Source organism: Strix aluco, chromosome Z, assembly GCF_031877795.1.
Source record: "Strix aluco isolate bStrAlu1 chromosome Z, bStrAlu1.hap1, whole genome shotgun sequence".
NCBI lineage: Eukaryota > Metazoa > Chordata > Aves > Strigiformes > Strigidae > Strix > Strix aluco.
The window spans coordinates 40,335,289-40,357,022 of record NC_133971.1 but is presented as its reverse complement, the minus strand read 5'-3'; the positions used below and the strand labels follow the sequence as shown (position 1 = coordinate 40,357,022).

The 21,734-nt window shown below is 36.5% G+C and overlaps 1 protein-coding gene across 4 annotated transcripts in view; it reads left to right on the top strand.

Moving 5' to 3' along the window:
- Positions 1-21,732, top strand: part of CARNMT1 (carnosine N-methyltransferase 1) — a 36,216-nt gene extending 14,484 nt beyond the window's left edge. For 3 of the 4 annotated variants that reach the window (XM_074812544.1, XM_074812542.1, XM_074812543.1), the window contains exons 2-8: positions 594-789; positions 1,741-1,904; positions 10,375-10,515; positions 15,148-15,326; positions 16,966-17,079; positions 17,960-18,063; positions 18,349-21,732. In XM_074812544.1, coding sequence (XP_074668645.1) covers positions 601-789; positions 1,741-1,904; positions 10,375-10,515; positions 15,148-15,326; positions 16,966-17,079; positions 17,960-18,063; positions 18,349-18,450 — 993 coding nt within the window. In that variant the 5' untranslated portion in view covers positions 594-600 and the 3' untranslated portion in view covers positions 18,451-21,732. The remainder of the gene's footprint in view (positions 1-593; positions 790-1,740; positions 1,905-10,374; positions 10,516-15,147; positions 15,327-16,965; positions 17,080-17,959; positions 18,064-18,348) is intronic. The other variant, XR_012621645.1, reaches the window with a different exon arrangement.
- Positions 21,733-21,734: the final 2 nt, after the last annotated feature.

The following is a 21,734-nucleotide window of genomic DNA, read 5'->3' as shown; positions in this document are numbered from 1 at the left end:
CAAATTCACAGTACTCATACTTCAGGGGAATATGCTTTTAAAAAAAGGTAGCTTAGTATCTTGGTGTGGCTGCCAGGACTCCAGTATCATCCAGCTGTGACTTTTACAGCTCTTTCAGAAGCAATTGATTTTGAGGATCCCTATTCTCACTCCACATCTTGTTATTTCTGTAGCTAGAGTTTACCACACCGTTCAGCTATACATTCAATTTAAATTTGATTTGTGAAACAATCTGACTGGTTTTGGTGGGTTTGGGGGCTGGTTGTTAATTAAATTTTCTATATCCATGCATTAAGGTAGTCATCACTTGTGTTGGAAATGAGTGACTATGAAATTGCAAGAAGACGACAATGGTCCTCTTAAACTGCAATGTGTTAAAAAGAGTGGTAATGTAGAACTAGAGCTTAAAACAAACATCTTGCCTAAAAAATTATTTTAAACTTGTTCTCTAGTAAAGAATTATAAAGTCTGATCACTTTCTGCATCTAATGAAATGAATAATTGTAATAGGAGTAGCTTAGAGTGAATTATTTATAATTAGTGTGTGTATTGCTTCTAAATATCTAAATAGCTTAAACTTTTTTGCTTTTTAGAACGAATATGCATGAGCGAGTGAACAGAACAGAAAGGCAGTTTAAATCTCTCCCAGCTAACCAACAGAGTCTTCTTCCTCAATTCCTTCCTCACCTTGACAAGATTCGGAAGTGCATTGATCATAATCAAGAGATACTACAGACCATTGTGAATGACTGCGTTCATATGTTTGAAAACAAAGAATATGGAGATGATGTATGTTAAAATGGACTTTTTCCTACTCCAAAATTAAATTCTGTACACATTGGGATATTCTACATTTGTTTTTCACACCTTCAGGCCTCCCCACATTTTTCCTTTTGTCTTCTTTATTTTCTCCTTTTTCACTTCCTGTTTGCTTACATTTTCACATTCTTGTCTTTCACATCTTGTAGAGCTGATGTTTAATAAAACTATTTGTTGTTAGTCCTTGTAGTTACACATATGAAAACTAATTGTGAATCTGGCAAAGACAGTAATCACTTACTGTAAAAAAGCAGTTTTTCACCCCAGAGTTTTTGCTCCACCCTGTTACTTTTTCAGTTAACTGTGTAGAACATAAATGGTATTGTCTGTCTTACCGTTCTAAATCAGTTACAATTTTAGATAGGCCAAGTATTTTTGGTGTTCTCATCTGTAAAAACTTTTTCTTAGCTGCTTTTTCAGTGTGGTGTCTCTGTCAAAAAAAAAAATGCACTCAAAAGGCTGGCAGAGATGGAAACTGAAGGCCTTTTTTGGTATCTGCAGGCAAGGTACAGTAATGGGCAGCTCTGCTGTTAAGTTTCTCAGTGTTGCTTCATCAATACCTAAAGGGACCCTCTTAGGGTAAGCAGTTCAGCCTCTGCACTGCTTAAGCACTTGTGCTTTCCTGAATAAGGACCACCAGTTTTGCTTTGATATGCCATACTATGTATTGGGTTTTTGATGTGGAACATGGTCTCTTGGGTGCCAAACTGAGACCAGAAGACTCAGTTTCTTTAGGATTCTAGGTTGAATTTGAGCCCTGGTCCCAGGAATGAAAGGCAAGTGTTTTGTCACCTAAAACTTCCAACACCCCTTATAGCATGGCTTTTGTCTGTTTATAATTTACTTTTTTATTTTCTCCCAAGACTAAAGATCCTTGGTACATTTTCCACTAACTTTTTTTTTTTCCCCCACTTTAATCAGGGAAGAGGGAAGATTACACCAGCTTCAACATTTGACATGGATAAATTAAAATCCACTTTGAAGCAATTTGTGAGAGACTGGAGTGAAGAAGGAAAGCCTGAGAGAGATTCCTGCTACCAGCCGATCATTGATGAAATTGTAAAGAACTTTCCAAAAGAAAGATGGTAATAGTGTTTTAAGACTTATTTTTATGTGGGCATACATTGTTGCACGAATTTAACAAAGTTTTTATGGAGTAGTGAAAAGCTTGGATTTAAAAACCTAGAAATAACTGTGAATGCCGTGGAATTTATTTTTTAATCAAGAAAGTTTTTGTTTCTAATACAAGGTGTTGGAAAAGAGCATAATGGTAAACGTCACAAAGGAATACCAGGTAAACCAGAAATAATTTTATTTTTTTCCTGCTGCTTGATGTAATGGAATATCTGCTAACTTTTCAAGTAAGAGATCTCAGGAGGTTGTGAAGTTAAATCAGCAAGGTAAAGTTTGAAGGTTAGCAGGTTCTCAGAGTGCATGTGCTGCAGATAAAGGGAAAGGACCCTTGTGACAGCAGCGAATAGGAGTATTGCCCTTCATGATTGAAGGAGGAAAAAGGGAAGAAGACTCTTAACCTCTAGCACAGTTTCATTGCCTTCAGAATTTAACCTGCACATACTTAATTTTAGCCTTGGTTTCAGACAGGTGTTACAAGGCAAGTCTTTTTGGTTTGCTGCATGTGTGAGGGTAGCTTTCTAACTGCATTGCTTGTTAACACCACCAAAATAGTCACTGATGCAGGGTTTTTTAGGTAATTTTAAGTAGAAGTATACTGGTAGAATTTCAGAAGGTACTACTGTTGTAAGGATTCTGTGTTTAATAGTTCTGCCATTTAGTCAGCCCAGTCATAAGGTATACTTCAGTTTAAACTTAACAGTGGGAAAATTTGTGAACTTTGTACTCATAAATGTAGCAGGTCAGAACTTAGCTTTGATATAGCTCGGTGTTTTTGCGGGTCTTCTTTGTCACTAATCACTAATAATGCACTTGTACCAATTTGAAAATACCTTCCACTAGCCATCTTTTAAGTTTCATTAGTAAAGACTGTTAGTGGTGTCAGAACATGGAGTGGACATGGTTGGTTGGTTTCTCTTTTGCCTTGGGCTAACGTATCTCAAGGTGGATGCACCACTAAAAATGTTTTATCTGAAGGTGAACTTTCTGCAATGTTTTTAGTGCTAATAGTGCCCTACATAAGATAAAAGTTAATTAAGTACTATAGGTTACCTGATGTAACTCTGATGTGCAGATGTGTAGAAAAAGTCATAGCTTTGAAAGTAATCATTCTAATCTTCAAGGTAGCAGTTCACCTTGTTCTCTGTATGCTAGCTTTTAAAGCACTTTTGTTATGGGAGAGGTAACTTAAGTCAGCTATGAAGAGATAACATGACTAAAGTTGCACAGTCTTGAGTTACATTTATCATCAGTGAACTCTATTTCAAAATCTCTAATTGGTATTAGGAAACAACATGTGGTAACAGATTGAGTGAATCTGAAGTTGTTATCTTTGTGCTTCTTTACCAGGAATTCTGTTTGTCGTTGTTTTTGTCAAACACAACTAATGTGACAGTGTTTCTGTCTCTCTGTTGTGATGGCTCTAAAATACCAGTTGGTTTTTTAGTCTCTACAGAAATCTCAAAACATCATTGTGTAGGTCAAACATCTCTACTACAAGTCTGAGTTTGTCAAATGAAACATTTTTTTGATTTATAAAATACGTATTACATACATACCTATTGAAAAGTTTAATATTCACAATGATTATGGAGCTGTCGTAGCACTTACGTAAAACCTTTTCTCAGTTCACGTATTGTTACTTACTGTTGTCAGTGTGCTCTTTTTCCTAGTGATAGGAGGGTCCTCTACTTAGGTGTACTTACCTCTTTGAGGAGAGAAGCAGAGTTGTTCAGAATGGCCTGTTCTCTTTGTGTATTAGTAGACTTAACTGGCAGTGCTTCCTCACCCTTGTGCAAGAAGTAACGTCCCTGGCAGGGCAGGCTAGCTGGTCAATCTTGTTCCTTTTTTACAGTTCTGGAGGGAAGCAGTTGTTTCAGTTTGAAGGGAGACCAGTGCAGCCAATGTGACGCCCATATATAAGAAAGGATGATCTGGGAAATTACAGGCCTGTCAGCTTGACTTCGGTGCCCGGGAAGCTGATGGAGCAGCTCATCTTGAGTACCATCACACAACACCTGCGGGACAATCAGATGATCAGGCCCAGTCAGCATGGGTTTATGAAAGGCAGGTCCTGCTTGACAAACCTGATCTCCTTCTACGACAGGGCGACCCGCTTATTGGATGAGGGAAAGACTGTGGATGTTGTCTACCTTGACTTTAGTAAGGCCTTTGACACCGTTTCCCACAGCATTCTCCTGGCAAAACTGGCTGCTCGAGGCTTGGATGGGCACACGCTTTGCTGGGTAAAAAACTGGCTGGATGGCCGGGCCCAAAGTTGTGGTGAACGGAGTTAAATCCAGTTGGCAGCCGGTCACGAGTGGTGTCCCCCGGGGCTCGGTTTTGGGGCCACTCCTGTTTAACATCTTTATTGATGATCTAGATGAGGGGATCAAGTGCACCCTCAGTAAGTTTGCAGATGACACCAAGTTGGGTGGGAGTGTTGATCTGCTCGAGGTAGGGAGGCTCTGCAGAGAGACCTGGACAGGCTGGAGCGATGGGCTGAGGCCAACTGTAGGAGTTTCAATAAGGCCAAATGCCGGGTGCTGCACTTGGGCCACAACAACCCCCAGCAGTGCTACAGGCTTGGAGAGCAGTGGCTGGAGAGCTGCCAGTCAGAGAGGGACCTGGGGGTGTTGATTGACAGCTGGCTGAACATGAGCCAGCAGTGTGCCCAGGTGGCCAAGAAGGCCAATGGTATCCTGGCTTGTATCAGCAATAGCGTGGCCAGCAGGGACAGGGAAGTGATCTTACCCCTGTACTTGGCACTGGTGAGGCCACACCTCGATGACTGTGTTCAGTTTTGGGCCCCTCACTACAAAAAGGACATTGAATTACTCGAGCGTGTCCAGAGAAGGGCAACGCAGCTGGTGAAGGGTCTGGAGCACAGGTCGTACGAGGAGCGGCTGAGGGAACTGGGGTTGTTTAGTCTGGAGAAGAGGAGGCTGAGGGGAGACCTCATCGCCCTCTACAACTACCTGAAAGGAAGTTGCAGAGAGCTGGGGATGAGTCTCTTTAACCAAGTAACAGGCGATAGGACAAGAGGGACTGGCCTCAAGTTGTGCCAGGGAACGTTTAGACTGGATATTAGGAAGTATTTCTTTACAGAACGGGTTGTTAGGTGTTGGAATGGGCTGCCCAGGGAGATGGTGGAGTCCCCATCCCTGGACATGTTTGTCGGGTCGGCATAGCGCTGAGGGATATGGTGTAGTTGAGAACAGTCAGGTTAATGGTTGGACTGGATGATCTTCAAGGTCTTTTCCAACCTAGATGATTCTGTGATTCTGATTCTGTGATTCTGGATGGACAGGGCCTGAACTGACCATAACGAAGTTATTCTGTCTGTTGTGTATAGTGGGTGCAAAGTCCATTTCCTCTGGAGAGGTCTTGCTGTGGGCACTAAGGCAGGAGAAAAGCCTGTAGGTGGAACCTCAGTGCAGCTTTGTGTTTCTTTATAGAGTTCCCTTTTGTAGCATGGAGTGCTGGAGTCTGCTGAAATGAAATGAAAGAGCTAGAGAAAAAGTGTATTGTTGGCACTGCATGATGAAAACAGCTTTGTCTGTATGTATTTTGCATTGAAAAAGATGGAGAAATAAATATTTTAAATTTAAATCTGTCAGTACAAGTCACCTTCTACTTTTTAATGGCTTCAGTGGAATTGTATGTTCCATTTCTAGTTAACATTGTTAACAGTATTGAGTCTATGCATTGGAATCATGTGAAAAATTTTAAATTTTTAAAATCGTTCATTTTGCTTCATGCATGCACGTGTTGTATTGTTGGTCTTTGCAAGATTGGCCTGTCTGTATTGGTTCAGTTGGTAAGCAAAGAGCAGGAGAAGTGCTCTATATGCTCGCTCTTCTGGGAAGCATAAGAGATACAAGCAATGGTTGAAAGCATCTGTAAATTAGAACAGTCTTGTGAGTAGGTGATACTGTTACCTTGTGTTTCAGTCCAATTTTCTGACAAGACTGTCATCTAAAATTAAAATAAAATGGCAAAACCTGTTTCTACCTCCCGTTCCTCTTCAGAAGTAATTCCTTCTTTCTGCTTAGCACCATAACACAGAATCTGTTAGTAGGATCAACAAAGCAGTTTTAAGTGAAGTCCCATGAGATAAGGTCTTCCTGAGAACTGATAGATTTCCTGCATTATTCATGTCTACCTTTTGATAAAGCCATTTAAATTTCTTGGATTTCTTGGATCTGGATGAACCATGATGACTGCTTTCTGTAGGAGAAAATCGTAAAATATAGACACATTTTTATTTATTGATGGAATGTGTTTGTTATAGCATTCTTCTGAGGAAACATTAAGTTGAAAATCTAAATAAGCATACCGATACATTGTTTTTTTTCTAATTCCTGTTTTCTTTTGTCGTCTTTATTTTCTTTCACTTCTACCATTACCCTTCCTACTTAGGTGAAAAGATGTAAAGATCACCAGCTTTTTATCCAAAAGGAACCAAAGAAACAGTTAACCTTTTAGCTAATTATCATTCCATGGCCAAAACCAGTAAACATAGGTATTTTCGCCAAAGTTTTCTTTATTCATTAACTTGGCCTCTGGAACTGCCTGTAACTTGAAATTTTAACCTATCTTGCTGTCCAGCAATTTATTACATGTTCCGACATACTGTCAGGACAGCCCAAAATGAGTCCCCAGTACTTAAGTTTCCTTTTTATTTGAAAAACGTAGCTTTAGTCCTAAGCCCAAGCTTGACTATAGTTTTTGCATGTGCTCAGTCACATTTATAGTGATGATAAAATTTCTGCTTTATGTAAATTGTATTTTATATAAAGTTAAATAAATCTGTCCTTGAAGGGTTTTTTTATCTTGTCAGAAATTGTACTTAGCCTAAACTTTGCTTTAAACATTGGATTTAAGAGCTAACTAGGTCTTCTGTGGTATTGCAGTCCCGTGAAGGCTTTACAGGTCTTTGCATGGAATTACATAGACCTCAGGTGCTAGGTTTGGAGAATTTCTCTTCAAGTGATTGTGCTTTTTAGCTACCTTCATAATTTTATTTGAAAAGTAGTTGTCTTTTAAAAAAAAAATTCTGAAAAGAAGATTACAGTAAAATAATCAAAATTACTATACTGAGAATTGGATCTCTTCACTATCTAAGTTTACGAACATTACAGAGATAAGACACCAGGAAAGAAGGAATTTCACAGTGTGATTCTATGCTGATGTTTCCACTGATCTTCTGTGTATGGACTATATATTTCTTATCACTTCTTATCATTAGATAATATTAAGTTGCAGTGTTTATTTTATGAAAATGAGTTTTCTGTTTCATCACACACACAAATTTTTTCTTTTGCTGGACTTCAGTTTAACCCCTTCAACACCATCATTTTTTTGTTAAAAGCAACAACAGACATAAAATAAAAAGCCTATATTTTTATCATGTATTTTTTCCCTTAAAAAAAGGACACCAAGTTAAAATCTGCATTAATGGCATTAAACTTCTAAAAGCTGAAAACATATCACACTGCAAAATGCAGTACAATAGTGGCAGATTTTAGTTGCTCCTGCTATTTCTCCACTGTCTTTTTAAGAAACTGCTGCAGTTTCAGTAGTTGAGCGAAACAGTACAGCTCTCCCCCTGCTCTTTGGCCAGCCTCCCCACACCTGTCAGGTTAATAGGCCGATGTTTCTTTCCTAACAGGTTTTTAATGAGTGCTTGCTGGATACTGATTTATGTTCCTAATGAATGCTAGATCTGTGTCATAGAAATCCTGCTGCTGCTGGCTAGTTCAAGGCTAGTTTCACTGTAGATAACCTTGGATTATTATCAGTTATTCGGGAATTTATTTGCTACTGCTGCAATTACATATCCTCCAAAGGAAAGCCAGTTTTTCTAGCCTTCTAAATTATCTTATGACTGTAGCCATGGAAAAAGCAGTTTCTGTGCAATTAAAAATTTTTATGTTCTAATGATTCAGAAATTAGCATAATATAGTGCATTGGAGTGTTCCCACTGCCACTGGTTTCGTACCTTAATTTTTTTTTAAATTCATCAACAGTTTGTCACTAACAATTCCTCTTAAATCTTGAAAAGCAAAAGGTGTTTGAGCATTTTATTTTTTGATAGCAGGACACTCTCAACAGTCACTACTTGTTATGCAGTAAGTTTGCCACATACCTAATTTCTCTGATTATAGATTTTAAAAATGCTCTTGAACCATTTTGGAAGGTTAGTGTCAATGTTGGTGGACTCAGATTTGATTATATTGTATTCTATTAGCTGTGGTCTGTATGCTAAAACAAAGTTGGTGGTCAGTACCAGTCCCTAGCAATGCATATGAAGAGAATAGATAGAAGTTAAATTGCTAATAAGTTTCCAGACAGACTTCAATCACTTAATGAAGGTGCAAAGGAAAGTGCAGTTAAAATCAACTATTTTCTTAGAGAGGATTGGAAAAATCAGTTCAGAGATGCAAAATCTTATATTGTGAATAAAAAGATAGAAAGCAATTAGAAGCAATTTAAAATCAACTCACTTGACTGTTAGAGGCTTTATCTTGTTTTAGGATGAATAAAGGCACAAATTTGGAAATGTGATTACACTTGCATAGTTATTAGTTATTAGGTTATTCTAAGAAAAGTCTCTTTTCTAATCAATGTATGACCTTGGAAGTGGTGTAAGGCTTTTCAACACACTCATTGTAGAAGTGTCCAGATGAGGGTGCAAAAATCTGTGTACAGCTAGTCTAAATAGTTCATAAATAAATTGTAAGGAAATGAAATAGGTTAGAAATACATTTGGAATAACAGTGTACCACTACAAATAGAAAAAGCTGTAAGATTGAGTCTAGCTTCTCCCAGAAAGTGGATTTTCTTACTCTTCCTTCTTCTGGGCCCCTATTTGCAAAAATTTCATCTTGAGCAAGTAGTCTTTGACTTGAATTAATCTTTCTTTTTTTCAGTAGGACTTCCCTGGCTGTCTTGCTTCTGGCTTTCCTTGTAGAACAGAGGGAAGGAGAGGTGTTGCTTCACAGGAGTGCTTTTGAGTAATAGCGAAGTCTTGATTTCCTGCTTCTTGTTAATCACAAAACAAAGAGTCTGAAAGTATAAGGAGTGGAAATCAGGAATGAGAAGAACTTTGATTTTCCATTTGGGGAGGCTTCACTGATTAGATGATTAAGCCACAAACCAAAAGGCATTGTTAAAACTACTTCATTAGTTCGTGTGGCCTTTAGAAGAGAATAATGCTTTCTTTTGGTTTTGGGTAATAGTCTTCAGAAATGTACTACTTTTCATAATTTACATAACTCCTTCACTCATCTTCATGCTTATGCAGCATGCTAACACTTTTGAACCCTTTTTGGCATCCTGAATGTTTATGTAGTCAGAGGCTTTGCATTTTGCTTTCTTTCGTAGGTTTGGAAATGCTGATTGTGGCTTCCTTCATTTAGTTGCATATAAACTGATACAAGTATGTTTTTGTCTTTGAAGGCGATGTGCAAAAGGGAGGGTTAGTCTGAGTGTTCACACTTGGTTTTTTGATATATGAAATTATGAAGTCTTGTTCATGACTGGAAATTGAAAAATTATTCCTTTTTAGATTAAGTATATTTTCATTTTGGTATGGGAGTGTTTTTTGTTTTATGAGTGAAGGTTTCGTTGCATTGTGATGGAAGTTTAATGGTTATAATATGTATATACTGCCTGAAAGAGGAAAAAAATTTGAAATTCTTAGTTCTTCTATTTATTAGTTGCTGAACTTGGAAGGTGGGATTGTTTTTTCTAGGTATCTCAGTAAACACGTACTGCTGGATATCTTCTGGTCATCTTCAACTTGATGCCTGGTTATGGGAAATGAAGGGTTAGAGAGCTGATTTAGGAAACTTTACATCGCTTAATGTGCTTCAGTGAAATTGGTGAACGGTATATGTAAAACCCACAGTTGCTGAGAAGTTAACTAAGATTTTTACAGTCTGAATTGCTCATCAGCTTATGGAAGTTTTGTTTGTTTTGTGTTTCTGATGTCAAAATACTTGTTTATTTTGCATGTGATGTAACCAAGAAGATTTCTGGAATATATGCTAGTTACCAGTGGGCCTCATAGAAAAATACATGGTGCTATATGATAATGTTCTTTCTTCAATTCACTTAAAAGATTTTTAGCTTGATACCTGTAAAAGTTTTCAGGAAAAAAAAATTGGTTTGTAATTATGCTCTGTATTCTGAATGAGGGTTGTATATGTTCTTTTGAGTAATTTATGTGAATTATTATGACTGTACAATTAACCTATCTGAGCAGAACTGACTCAATTTTCATTTAACAAGTAAAGTCGTACAGGAAATACATTATAGTATCTAAGTATATGGGGGGAAAAATGTTTGACTGGACCTCTTAAGTTTTGTTAAGAGGTATCAGATAAAGACTTAACTACTATTTTTGTTCTGTTGCAGGGATTTCTCCAAAGTTAATATCCTGGTACCTGGTGCTGGGCTAGGTAGATTGGCGTGGGAAATAGCTATGCTCGGTTATGCTTGCCAAGGAAATGAATGGAGCCTCTTTATGCTCTTTTCTTCTAACTTTGTACTCAACAGGTATATAGCTTATGTTTTACTTGCTGATTGAAACCTAGGGAGGCAAAATTATAAATGAGAAAAACTTGAATAAATAAAATTCATAAGAATAGATTTGTAAGTCCTAATATAGCACAAACAACCACTTTTTAGAATGTTTTAATGAAAAAAAAAATCAGTGGGATAAATGGGGGAGGGAAGCATTTTCTCTGAGTCATTGAAATTATAGCAGGAACCATGGCTTTTAAGTTATGTGACTTAAAATCTCTAGATTGACCACAGATTTTCTACACAACCTTGAATAGGTTTTATGTTTTATTTCACACCTGTTTCTGTAAAATGCACACCTATCTCACTGGTGCCAAATACAGACTGGTTAGTATGTGCATGGTACTTAGTAGTGTTGATTAACATTTCCTGTTACTGAAGTGTTACGTTCCATACTAAAATTTTAGGCACTGTTTTGATGTGAAGAACCACCAAAGCACGCTGAACCACTTCTTAAGCAAGTAGCTAAAATAATATAGTTCTACAATCACAATGAGGTACTAAATTTGAATATAGTCAATTTCACTTTATAGGTTTAACTGAGAGTGACATTTCTGTATTTGGTATTCTGTCACTTGCATTGGAAATCACTAGTTTCATAATGAACTTGTTAGGGAGGAAAGAAGGCAGCAAATGTAACTTCTTTTAAGAAATACGATGGGAAGACTTATGGGTGGGCAACTGTGAGGGAGGGGGGGGAATTGGTACTAGGTTCAGAGACACAGAATGTGCCAGTTGTGAAATGATACACCTTTGTGGAAAGCATCTAAACTATTGCCTTGTATTCTATACCAAGGTGTTTTGGAGCCGTCTTTGTAGACTTGATTGTCCGCAGCAGCTGTGATGATCTTAAATCTGTTAGAGCTTACTGTTCAAAAATAACAAGGAGAAAACACTTTATTATGTCTGCTGCATGTCTGCTTAAAGCAGTAGTGATCAGTGTGATGAAAATAGATATTTGCTAGAGGTTTATTTGTTCTTTTTCTTACATTAATTCTTAAATGACTCTCATCTGGTGGTGAAATTGCATATTACAGTTGAGCTGATCTAACACCTTTCAGCTACTGAAAGGAGGTCACAGTCTTCTTGTCCTTAGCTATACAGCCCTGCTAACTCTTACACACTTTGGAACTTTTAAAATTATTCAAAGCAGCATAAAAGTATTCATTTCTCATCTTTATGAGCACTGATCAGCTGTCATAGTGGTTCAGATCTGAAAGTTAACTGCACCCCTAACCACCTCTGACATGTTTTTTTGTCTTCCTTAAATAATGAGTCTTTGGCCTATATATAGAATTCTTCTGAAGATAGTAATTGTTCTAAGCATCTAATGCTCATGTGGTGTTTCCTATTTATATAAGATATTTAGCAAAGAGGTATATATGCATTAGACTTGCTAACAGTATTATATTTTAGACAGAAGAATTGAGTGTTGCTCAGCTGCTGTAATCTTCATCTTTGCTGGGCAAGTTCTCAGTTACAGGTTTCCATGTAAGCATGAAAGAGAATACTGCTAACCTGACTCTGAATTTCAGTCAATTCAATTGAAGTTCAAGCATTCCTTTCTGCCACATATAACTGTGGGCTTGGGATGTCTATTAAGGAGGTTTTAGGGACTTCTAGGATCTTTCAATTTAGTCTTAAGTGGCTGTTCCCAGTTAGCCTTCTGAAATGGACATGTTTGCCTTCCTGGCACTTGAAGAAACAGCAGTGATCACTGTGAGCTGAAGATACGAGTTAAGGAAGCACGGTAGGAAAGAAGGATTTTGCGAATTAGAACTACAGTCTTAATTAATTTTTGTTTTCAGTTGATAAAAGCATGAGGATTTTGCTAACACGTGCTTACAGATTGGATGTACCTTCTTTTTCTGACCTTGGTTTATTTTTAGGAAGACAAAGTACTCTCTTGAGTGTCAAGCCAACTACTACAGTGGGCTCCTAGATGTGGTACAGTGACTTAAGTCTTCTGTATAATTCTCTTTAAATTGTCAACTTTTGTTACTGTGGATAAAGTTGCATAGCATGGTATGGGGAGAGTGTGTCAAGGTGTAACTGTGGTCACTATAAGTATTTGAAATTAATTGGAGGGCATTATTCCATTGAGAAAGCTCTAATTTGAAAATAAAGTGACCCTGGAGTAGTTAAGCTACAATGGCTCCAAGGCTGCTGCAGTCCTTGTATGGAAATTGTGCTTTTTCCTGTATCGTCATGGTTCTCATTGCTGGTGTATTTTTCTGGTGTTTACATGAGTTCTGGATATAATGACAGATGGCAGAGGTGATCATTGGTGACGTATAGACACACTTCATTTATTACATGTGTTGGAAGAGCAAAAACTGAGAGAAGCATAATCTATTTTCCTGCCTCTGGAAAGCATACCAAAATTTTCAGGCAGTCTAGAGCCTCAGGACACACTACTTCCCTTTGACATCTGACAGGAGGGGGAACAACACTAGGGTGGTGTCTATGTGGAGGAGTCAGGAGCAGCTGGTTGCTGACCTGCTGTTATCTGCAGCTGGAGATTAAAAGCACAGGGTCAGTAACCCTGGTCCAACAGCCCTTCTGTAGCAGTAGTCCCACTTAAGAATGTTTGAGAAAGTTCAGTTGAAGTAATACAAAATCACTTTGTACCCAAGTCAGAGTAGGGTTAGTTTAAAAAAGCTTTAATTAATACCAGTAGAATTCATGCTAATAATTGACTAATCTTTACTTTCTAGAAAGAATGTAATTTTAGATAAATCTTGACACTTTGTGAGGGCTGCTTAATTGTATTTAAGTCCATGAATGCCTTACGATGAAAACATTTAAGCATTTTATCTTTAAATCAGTGGTCAGAAGTAAGATTTAACTTTTTCCAGAACTGTCTTTTTGACTGAATGTTGGAACAGTAAATGCCCTGCCCCTGTGAAAAATAGTGAAGTGCATCACAGTTAAAGAAGTTAGATTTTTATAACATAACTTACAGCATGCATCTTTTGTTGAGAGGGTGGAATTGTAGAATTGTAAAGGACTGCAGTACTTAAGTTTTGAAGTAGAAACTACTGAAGCTGGAAAGGGAGGTTTTCAAGCTTGAATATGGAGAGGGCTTGATCTCTTATATTAAATTGGGAATTCCTTTTGGAACTGTTCGAAAGTCTACACGAATATACTTTGTGCTGGGAAAAGAAAAATACAGGGAGGTGTGTGTTCCCTTTATAGCTCAGAAAAAAAACCCTTTCTAATCTCAGATCTCTTATTTTCTTTACGGTGCTTTTGGGGAAGTTTTCATGGTAAAAGAAGAATGTTCTGAGGATAATACAGATTGACTAGGAGCATAATGAGAATGCTAGGATGGTTAACACACAACTTTTGTTGGCCAGCATGGGGGTTTTTTGGTTTTCTTGTTGTGGTGGTTGAGGAGATTTGGGTTTTGGTTTTTGGGGGTTTTTTTAACCAAAATAGAAAAGCCTTTTTTTAAGAAATGGTCCCCATGTTAACAGGGCTTTTTCCCTCCTCTTTTTCCTTTGACTGCATATGTCTGATTTTTTTTTTTTATTCCATACATACAGAGACAGTTGATGAGCACAGTATACTGCTGCTCAATTACAGGTTTTTTTGTATTATTTTTTTACTGATGAAAGACAAATATGACATGAAGGAGGTAAAAAATGTTATTTCAAAGACTTTACCATAGATGTTCTCTATCCACTAGTCAAAAGAGTGCACTTTCTATAACCTGATAGATTACTTGCAGTTTATGAAGTGTTTGATGATACGTGTTTTATGGGACAGATGAGTCCTCCGTTTGTCCCTGAAATAAAATGGCTTCACTTCTTAATTACAAACTGATTTTACAGGATGTGGATAAAGCTGCTTTTTATACTTTAATGCTATATTTTATTAGCTTTTAAAATAAGAGTTGACTTAGTTGGTCATGTCAATCCACAAATTTTAAAGACATGTTTACTTAGCATAATTGCAACACTCTAAATGTTACTAACTTAAAATGACATCTAGTGCAAAACTACTACCCTTTGCAAAATGGAATTTATTTATTTTCTGAAATGTAAAAGCAGCCTTTCAGTTAGCATCTGAAAAATGTTTCTGTTCTGCTGTGCTTCAAAATCTCTATGATTATGGTTCAGAAAAGACAGAAGAGTCTAGAATGAGAACAAATGTTTCCAATAAAATTCATGGAACTAATGTTACTAATTTTTCTTTTTAATAGAAAAATATCATCCAGAAAGGCTTAGCTTTACTGAATATACTAATTCATAAATTTCATTAATCCTGCAAAGGAATCTTGCACATTTTCTTTTCAGTGGATAGGTAAGTCAGGGGAAATGGTAAAAAGTGGGAAAATAAAATTTTAGAATGAAAAAAGGCAGTTATTTTCTGGTGATAATTTGTGTGTCAGAGTAAAATTGGTTTTTTGATCAATCCGTAAACTGATGGGCTGTCTGCAGTGTTACGAGCTAGATAAAAGTCCTTTAGAAAACACGTAGCTTTTGCAAGAACTTTATCAATAAAACATGAATGTTGGTGAAAGTCTTTGACTCCTCCATTTCTAGATAATAGATAAGCAATTAGTTGAAACTGAACTGTGGTGATTTCTGTATTTTGCAGATGCTCTGAAATTAACTCATGTAAGCTTTACCCCTGGATTCATCAGTTTAGCAATAACAGAAGATCTGCTGATCAGATACGTCCAATTTATTTCCCTGATGTTGATCCTCACAGTCTTCCTTCTGGTTCAAACTTCTCAATGACAGCAGGGGATTTTCAAGAAATTTATTCCGAGTGCAGTGAGTAAATGCAAACTGCTAGGCTATCCATGTAACTACCTTCAGTGTATTTCTTACAGGACAGATAATCAGTACAAATGGAAGGGAACTTTGTCTACAAGCATTAAGGAAAAAGTACTAACTCTAGCAAGATTTTCTTATGCCAAATCATCTTTTCTTTTTAGTTGTAAAAAAATATGGACACATTCTTGCTAACAGGTCTTTGTTGCAGTAGTTTCTTTCAGAGTAAGACAACATAGTAAGTTTACAGAAAAGTTTAGTTGATTAGTTGATTTAGAAAAGTGATGTTACAAAAGGAACAATGTAACTAGTCACTTCTCTAGTGTAAAAAGTAGAAATATGAGTATTTTTTGTTGATTCATTTTGTGTTGTAAAAGCAAAGCAAACTGTTTCAGTAGTAGTAAATTATAAATGGAAAAAAAATACATACTCATTGACTGTCCATAGCAAATATTTCAGAGAAACATTATGGGGATGATAATTATTAAAGACGGAGACTTCTGACAGTACAAATAACCTTATTTTTTCTTGTGATACCAGGTTAGTTGTGCTGTCCTCATTGCAGCAATAAAGTAATGTTTTATGACTAACCTAATGTTGAATTAACCTGCAGAAGATTATTTTATTTAGTGCCTACTCTACCAATTACATATTTAGGATTTGATCAAGGTAGCATTTACGCACTTCTTTTATATGTAGTCTAATATTCTAATGTATACCTATTTAGAAGTCACTGCTTTTTCCTTACACAGTATTGGATTATCACCTCAAACATCTACTTTCTGTTTCCACCTTTCTGTCCCTATTAGACCCATAGCCATTTTTCACCAGGGTTATACAGTTGTTGATCTGACCTTTATTGTGCAGCTAGACTTCCAGATACTGTCTTGCAGGAGCCTTCCTTATAGTTGGTTAATTTTCTGAAGGTTCTGTCTTAGATTAGAACATCTGATACTGGCATAAATTGAGAGTTTTAATTTTTTTGTTTACAGAACTTAAAACTTTTGCAATTTCAAGGATACATGTGTAGAGAAAAACAGGGAGACTCATGCTTTAAAAGGTAGACTTTGAAGGATCCTGCTTGTTAAATTAACTACTAAAAAACAGCTAGAGGAATATTCAGATACTGAATAAAATGTGATTTATGAAAGTACGCTTTAGTTGTACAGGCTTGTATTGTTCTAGATATTAACTAGAGAGGTCCAAAATCACTGGGTGTTTTTGCAGTTGTATTTTTAACAGTTATGGTAATGAAGTTCATAGGACAGGTGAGTTATAGCACACTTGGGCCTTTGCTTATATAAAGTTATATTTACATTTTACAATATATGCTATAAATACATCATTTCACATAATGTGTGTGAATAAATTTGTAAAATGCATAAATATGTATAATATTTTAGAGTTTGTATGTTATATACACACACACATATGTATAGGTTACAAGAACCCAAACTGAACTGTTGTTGATCTAAACCAAAATATTTTATTTACTTGTAAAGGAAATCAAAGAGCCTTCAACTGTTGTTAGTTGAAGGTAATGCTGAGTGTATAAATGAATACTGGGGTTAAATGATGAACTTTTACAGGGGTAGAAACATTGAAACTAATCTCTGTATACTTTGCTCTTTTTATCCAGATACATGGGACTGCATAGCAACTTGCTTTTTCATAGATACAGCACATAATGTTATTGATTACATTGATACTATATGGAAAATACTAAAGCCTGGAGGAATATGGATAAATGTAGGCAAGTGTGACCAACCTCTCTTCCTTCTAGCCCTAACTTATGCTTGATCACATCCCCACAAAAGAGTTGTGGGGATGAATGTGTCTGTGCTGTGAACTCTGTAGAGCTAGAAAGATCTAGGGCTTGGAAATTCTCAGATGTGTTCAGAATATGTTTAGATGTTTACAATCAAGTCAACACCATGAGATTTTTAAATAGAGAAGTAAATCTTCCCAGTGGAGGTTTTGCATTCATGCAGCAAACATTTCTTACTTGACAAATACTGTGTCCTGTATTCTTTTTTTGCTATTTTTCTAGGAAAACTTGTTCTGTGTGTAAATGCATCCTTGCATTTTTGTCTTAATCTGCTGTCTAATTTGTACTGTGCTTCTAAACAGAAGTTTTGGGAATGAGATTTATGTGTGACTTGGCTCAAAAGATAATGAAAATTTAAGTCTTCCATAGTGAAGGAATGGAAGACAAAACTCATGAGTTTAACATTCTGTGTAGTAGAAATGGGTCCATCAGTCACTCCACCAGTCCTGGCCAGTCACAGAATGCAAGCAGAGCTCCTGAGTAGACCACAGCATGTCCTTCCTTCTGTCTTGTAGAGACAGCAGTGATGCTAGGCTGAAGAAATTTTAAGATCAAGAAAACACAATCTGATAAGAAATGAGACTTCATTGATGAATAAGCAGCTGAACTAATTTGTTTTCATTTTGCACTGATTCTGAAATTCATTATAAAAATCACATTTGAGTGATACAAATATGTTCTTCTGTCTCTATTTGAATATGTGAGTCTGGTTATAAGCATTCTTTGTACTTGCAGTATGTGCTTTTGATTTTTAAAACATTTTTGTCTTTTTGATAGCCATTTCCATTGTATCTTTCTACTCTAGGTCCTCTCCTTTACCACTTTGAAAACTTGGGAAATGAACTTTCTATAGAATTAAGCTACGAGGATATAAAAAATGTTATACTGCAATATGGATTTCATATAGAGGTAAGAAGATGATGTAGTTTGTAATGAGTAGTATTGGTATAAACCAGACAAACTGCTTTGAAAAAAACCTTTACCTTAACTTTAGTTCAACATAATGGCATATACTAATAACTTCTAGGAGAATTAAATGTTTGTGTGTGGCAAATTACTTGCTTTCCTCATTTTTTAAGAAGTGTTTAGATGGGCCTTGAAATCTAGTAAGTATATAGCAATTTATTTCTTAAGAGAAACTTTTGTATAGTTCTTGTAGAAGAGGTGTTTTGAAAACTGCTGCTTTTTTTTCAGGTGGAGAAAGAATCTGTACTGTCAACTTACACTGTGAATGAACTCTCCATGATGAAATACTACTACGAATGCGTGTTGTTTGTGGTGAGAAAACCAGAATAGAAGCGGTCTGAATAGGTTAATCAGGAAAAAATGTTGGCTTGAAAGCTAGGAATGAGAATGAAATGGACTGGGTGATGTTAGGACACAACCTCAAATCAGTGGTGCCTTCTTATTCCTAATAGGATTTAGATAGTGTCTATTTTCTTAATATCTATTGCTATCCAGGCATGTACTATGTCATGCATATTTGTAATATACTTGTGAAAATGGAGGAAGAAATGTTCACATACACTGTCTTCGTGCTTTGGAATGCATTAAAAATGAAAGCAACAACATTTTCTTGAGAATAAAATTTAATGTTTGCCATAACTAGGCTAATTCTCCACATATGCTGCCTCGTTTTTCATATATTTATAATAATTTTCTTTTTTCTACTTTCTGATGTTAGGAATGCATAGAGGTGCTTACTTTACTAGCTGTGTCACATTTAGAGAAGTATTTCTAAATGTATGCTTAAATTATGAAGTCTGAAGCAGTTCAAAAGTGATAAAATTATTCTTGTGAGATGAAATATCCATCAGAGCTGTTAGAACATTTTCTGTGGAACTGATGTCCAGTTTTAGGCACCTCAATATGAGAGAGATATCGAGGTGCTGGAGCGAGTGCAGAGGAGGGCAACGAAGCTGGTGAAGGGCCTGGAGAACAGATCCTATGAGGAGAGATTGAAGGAGCTGGGACTGTTTAGTTTGAGGAGGAGAAGGCTGAGGGGAGACCTCATCACTCTCTACAACTACCTGAAAGGACATTGTAGAGAGGTTGGTGCTGGTCTCTTCTCACAGGTAATTAGTGACAGAACAAGAGGGAATGGCTTTAAACTGCAACAGGGGAGGTTCAGACTGGACATTAGGAAAAAATTTTTCACAGACAGAGTGGTCAGACAGTGGAATAGGCTGCCCAGGGAGGGGGTGGAGTCACCATCCCTGGGTGTGTTTAAGGGTCGTTTAGATGAGATGCTGGGGGATATGGTGTAGGGGAGAACTTTGTCGAGTAGGGCTGATGGTTGGACTCGATGATCCCAAGGGTCTTTTCCAACCTGAATGATTCTGTGATTCTATGATATGAAGTAGATTATTACACAAATTATAATCTTTGACTGTACCACTGTTAACAATCAAACACAGAACCTATAGGCAATTTGAAATACTATGTGAAAGCAAAGTACTGGGTGAAGAAAAAGCAGCATGTCACAGAGAAGCAGAGTATGTTAACCTCAGTTCAGGAATAACACAAATTTTGATTAATGTCTTAGTGTTGAAACTGAAATACATTAGATGCTTTGCTATCTCAAAAGACATTGAGTCACCTACTTACTGCTTAAGCCAAAACAGTGAAGCAGTATTTTTTGTTAAACATAATTAACAGAAAGTCATTATACCTTGAGCTCTTTCCTGTTTTTTAAAATTTATAACATAGCTGAGTTTTCCATGCCATGTGTAGGTAGTGCAACAGTTACACATAAATAGTATGTGCTGTAACCTAATCATCTCTACCCGAGTCAGCATATGTAGTCCAGCTGGTAGACAACTTCCTTGTAACTTCAGGCACTTTACCCTTGTGACTTAGTGACTTTTTGGTTACTTAACCTAATGTGGCTTAGGTGAATATTTAATCTACAAATCATACTATAGAAGAGGCTGAATATTCTGTCACTTAGAAGTTACGTACATGAGAAAAAGTTAATAATTACTGTGCTGACAGGAAGTGTCATGTTAGTTAGGTGCCATTTTGTTTCCTTAATATATTGGTTATTAAGTACCATTATCATCCATTTACAAAAATGTCTTAAAAATACAAAAACATTATAAGGAATCAAGGGGATTTTCATATTTAGTCATACTGGCACTGGGCAGTAGCTTGTTTGTTTCTCATTATTTCTGTCCCTTTTTTCATGGTGATGTCCTAATTGCATCTCTTTCATAGATCTATTACTGGCTTTTGGATTTTTCCCATTAAGGCCAGAAATTTGTGCCTTTGTTCCTAAATTGAAAGTCTGCAAGGAGGAAAACACAATTTTTTTTTTTAATAGTTTCAACACCACATAAGATGGAGCATACCTGGGTATGTTTGAGTAGTGTTCGCCTTTCTGCTCGGAATCCTTATTAAGAATAAAGGCTTCTTGTCTACTGAAGTTTTCAATTAGAGCTTTGCTTAAACTGATCTTCTTTGAACTTTCTTCTTCCTGAAAGTGCACCACTAAGATTTAGCTCCATAAATGAACTGCCAGAGTTCTACCCTGCTCCAAGAAAAATGTGTTTAAAGCCGAAACACTGCTATTGCAACAGGTAGATTAAAAATAAAAGCCCTTGCACACCTAAAAATAAAAAAGCCTGTTCCTTTAATTTCCTTGTACTATTTACTTTGTTTTTTGAAGGACTGTGTGATTCTTTGCTTTCATGCTACATTTTTTTTTCCTTAGATAGAATATGATTAGTATTTTGCTTGATTTTCAAGCTCCTTGAAATAAGACAAGGCTAGGTAAATGTTGATTATGCTGTTGCTCAGTAGTATATGTATCTGTAATATTGCCCAATTTCTGCCTCCTACCCAGTCTGTACTTACACTTGAAATGTGGTGTTTTTTTGCAAACAGGAAGTTGAACTCCTGGCTTCTGATTGAATGTCAATATCCTTTGTTCTGGTGGTTTTATTCTTTGCCACCCCATGTTGTCACAAGTGCCATTTTTTTGTGCTGTTTTTGGAAAATGTTTTTATTTACTTATGTCAGGTATATTGTGATGCGCTTCTGTTTCTAATCTAGAAAATGCCAGTTTTCCCTAATGTTCTCCTTTTAAATTTTACAGTTGCATTAAGAGTTGGAAGCAGAATCATCTTGTGAATAAGCTGTATGAATTAGTAGTGTTCTACCTGCAGTCCTGTTTATGATTTCTTAAAAATAAAAGTGATGAATCTTACACACAGGAATAACTGTGTATTACTGAATGTGATCACGTTCTTCTACTCAGTTGTATATGGGGGGGGGAGGAAATGCTTAAGGTGTTTACAGCCAAAGCCAAGGCCGTTTAATTTAGGTCACTATTAAACTGTATGTAGTATTGGGTGTAAAATAGAATTCTGCATAATCTTCAGTGTAATACTTCTTTATATGTAGTAACTTTGACAAACGTAAAGTGTCCTGTATTTTTATTTATATGTAGCACACTCTAAAATCAGTTACTGAGGTAAGAATGGGAAGTTTTGTGTCTCTGTGTGAACTTCCCCTTATTTTCAGTGTGTGTGTAATGGGCTTGATTTTTTCTGGATATTAAAGTTTGCAGTATGACTTGC